The 3,301-nt window shown below is 35.1% G+C and overlaps 1 protein-coding gene across 1 annotated transcript; it reads left to right on the top strand.

Moving 5' to 3' along the window:
- Positions 1-686: 686 nt before the first annotated feature.
- On the top strand, positions 687-3,092 carry LOC124834774 (BAG family molecular chaperone regulator 3-like). The gene is made up of 4 exons (XM_047309564.2): positions 687-1,548; positions 1,814-2,070; positions 2,159-2,305; positions 2,410-3,092. Exons 1-4 carry the CDS (start codon positions 1,290-1,292, stop codon positions 2,842-2,844), a joined length of 1,098 nt encoding a protein of 365 aa, XP_047165520.1. The 5' UTR covers positions 687-1,289; the 3' UTR covers positions 2,845-3,092.
- Positions 3,093-3,301: the final 209 nt, after the last annotated feature.

Raw genomic sequence — 3,301 nt, 5'->3', positions numbered from 1 at the left:
TTACTTTTCAACCACCATTTTTTATTTCTTTTTCTTTCAACTTTTTATATTAATTTAACTATTATTAATTTTGTAAATTATTGAGGATTAAACAAATTGTTAGTAAAGAGAAATTACCCATACAGAGATGTTGATGATCTTTCGGTTTTGCTATTGTGAATTAATTGTTAGTATCTATTAATTGATATAAATATTTTAAATTTATCCATCAATATACATCATATATTAAGTATGACTTTAATATAATTGCTATAAAAATAATTAACTTATCGTGTATAGTAATATGTAAACTAAGTTATTCCTCTTTCGGGCATGATACATGTACTGATTAGCGTAAGGGAATTAAAATTAAAATGAAGTTCATGTTTGTTTTCAATTATTTTCAAAACAATTATTGCTTAAAGAGTTTTTTAAAAAATAAATCAACTATTTTAAAACAAACTAATTCAGACTTGCCCAAAGTCAAAATGCTCTCTAAAGTGAAAGGACAAAAATAATTACAATTTGATCAGTGGGTGATGAAATACTTAATCTCATTAATGGGGCACAAGAAACAAAAGCATAATTGATCATATGATATTTTTAAGGACAATTATTAAAAACTTAATTAGTCCAATTAAATAATTAATTAATTAAGTGCAGAGTATATATCACAGGGTGTCAGCATAGTTAGCTGGCCACTCGTTTTTATATTAATTTTTTTTTTCTGTTTCCATTTCATCACTTTCTTCTCCCTTTGATTTCTCCACAACAGCAAGGGAGAATCAGTTCCTCATCCCTGCAAATTCTTTCCAGATTCTCACTTTCTTCAATCTCTCTTCTCATCAGTTTCCTTCAGAAAAACGAAAAACACAACTTCAGATTGTTCAAGCTCTTTGTTTTTTCCTTGTTCAAGATTATGCTGTAAAATTCTGAAACTTGCAGGTTTCAGCCACATTTTAGTGAAAAGATCTGTGCCTTGACCCTTGGCAGGTTCACCTTTTGAAGGGGTTGGAGTAGTTCTTCCTCACAAGCCATTGATTGGTCCAAGTTTATTTTTTTCTCTCTCTCTATCCAAGTTCAAAGCTTTTTGGTGTTTTTAATCCCGTGTCTTTCTCTCTCTTGCTGTGGAATGCTGGGGTCAGAGATTTCTGAGACATGTTATTGCAGGCTTTCGGTGAATTGGGTCAGTGTGGTTTCTGTCATGGGTGGTAGAGAATCTGAGTCCTCAGAGATCTAAGCCTCTCCGGTCTTTCCATAAGCACACACCCTTTTGTTGCATAGTTGTGAAAGTTAAAGAGTGAGAGAAGATGATGAGGATGAGGAATAGCGGTGGTAATAACAATCATAAGACAAACGGTCTTTCTTCCATCATGAATGCAGGAGGCTCAGCTGCTTGTAGATCTGAGCCTGGTTCAAAGGAATGGGAGATGAGACCAGGTGGAATGCTGGTTCAGATGAGAACCGCTGATTCGGATCGGAACCCAGTTCTTGTTCCCACAATTAGAGTTAGGGTCAAGTACGGTTCAATTTACCATGAAGTCAACATTAGTTCTCAAGCTACATTTGGTAATTCTTCACTTTTTTATTTATTTTTCTCAAGTTTTAATGGTTTTTGTTTGCTAGTTATGTTTCTTTACCCTTTTCTTGCGAGACAAAACTTGGACACAAGTTTTTAGGTAATTTTAGTGTTGTTCCTGTTATCTTATAGAAATTAGAGTTTTACCTTTACATAGATTTCTTAGTGAAATTCTAATTCTGATCGAAGGATAATACAAAAATTACCCATGTCTAGGTTTTGGTGAATTTTGTTTTTATATTTCTGGGTTTGCAGGGGAGTTGAAGAAGATGTTGTCAGGACCAACTGGGTTACACCATGAAGACCAAAAGCTGTTTTACAAAGACAAGGAGAGGGATTCAAAGGCTTTTCTTGACATGGTTGGGGTGAAGGATAAATCCAAGATAGTGCTAGTTGAAGATCCTATTAGTCAAGAGAAGAGGTTGTTAGAGATAAGGAAGAATGCTAAGATGGAGAAAGCTGCAAAATCCATCTCAGCAATCAGCTTGGAAGTAGACAGGCTTGCAGGGAGGGTATGTATTGTGGTTGCTATTGATATTACTATGAATTTTTCTTTTCATTTTTGCAAAATTTTGATTATGAATGATTGGAATTGGTTAGGTATCAGCCTTTGAGTCAATTATTAGCAAAGGTGGGAAAGTTGTGGAAACAGATGTTCTGAATCTGATTGAGTTGTTGATGAATCAATTGCTTAAATTGGACGGTATAATGGCTGATGGGGATGTGAAATTACAGAGGAAAATGCAGGTAATGTTAGGAATAGGAGATTTAGATGCATCATGCTCATTTGTGTTATTTACAATATCTCAATTGCCTTCATTCATGGTTCTAAAAAAGCTTAATTTTTGAAGGTAAAAAGAGTTCAAAAGTATGTTGAAACTCTTGATCTGCTGAAGGTTAAGAATTCTGTGCCTAGCAGCAATGGAGACCATGGTGCAGTGCAGCCTCAACAACAGAAGCATTCAAACGGGCAGAGGCTGGGAGGTGTTCAAGAGAAACAACAAAAGCATTCAAATGGACATAATAGGTTAGCCTTAGCACCAATTCAAGAGCAGCAACAAGAACAACCTAGGAACTCAAATGAGAAATCTCTAGCACTTTACCAAGAGCAACAACAGCAAACCTCAAGGAATTCGACCTCAGAAGTTGTAGTTACCACAAACTGGGAGTTGTTTGATTCTGCCCCACCATTAATCCCTGTGCAGTCCACATCCCCACCACAACAACCCCCCTCAGTGACTCATAATTCAGGTCCTCCAAAGTTCAATTGGGAATTCTTCAACTGAGTACCATACCACTTGCTTTTACTTGTGTGGATGTGATTTGGGTTTGTCTTCCACTTCAGAGTGTTATATGTTTTACATTCTTTTCTGTATTTAGATTTGTTTACCAACCCCTTATAATCTGTCATTTACTTCACAAATAAATGGGGTTGCCATCATAGTCATTATCATAAAAAAAAGTTACATTTATCTGTGATTTTGGTGTCCACCGAATTCATTAATCAAATGTAAGGGCCTATTTTTGATATATATATATATATATATACACTATGGTTATAAGCATTTGTGGCATAGTTAATGTAAACATTAGGATTCAACCACATAGCTTAATTTTGAGGTTCAATGCCATTGCTGTGTGTTTTGGTGTATTTCTTGATGAAGCAGTATTGGACCTTTGGTTGCTGATATAATAGGAATTATTTAGCAGTATCTTTGTGGGGGGCCACAAGTTGCAAAAAGA

Source organism: Vigna umbellata, chromosome 9 (genome assembly GCF_029865625.1).
Source record: "Vigna umbellata cultivar VRB3 chromosome 9, Vumbellata_1.0, whole genome shotgun sequence".
Taxonomy (NCBI): Eukaryota; Viridiplantae; Streptophyta; class Magnoliopsida; order Fabales; family Fabaceae; genus Vigna; species Vigna umbellata.
The sequence above is the reverse complement of the archived record's forward strand: the minus strand, read 5'-3'. Positions and strand labels throughout refer to the sequence as shown.

Bases quoted from the DNA above. Each gene is read 5' to 3' on its own strand.
- LOC124834774 (XM_047309564.2), top strand. From the start codon at position 1,290: ATGATGAGGATGAGGAATAGCGGTGGTAATAACAATCATAAGACAAAC. The intron at 1,549-1,813 runs GTAATTCTTCAC...CTGGGTTTGCAG, and splicing joins TAGTTCTCAAGCTACATTTG to GGGAGTTGAAGAAGATGTTG. The intron at 2,071-2,158 runs GTATGTATTGTG...GGAATTGGTTAG, and splicing joins TAGACAGGCTTGCAGGGAGG to GTATCAGCCTTTGAGTCAAT.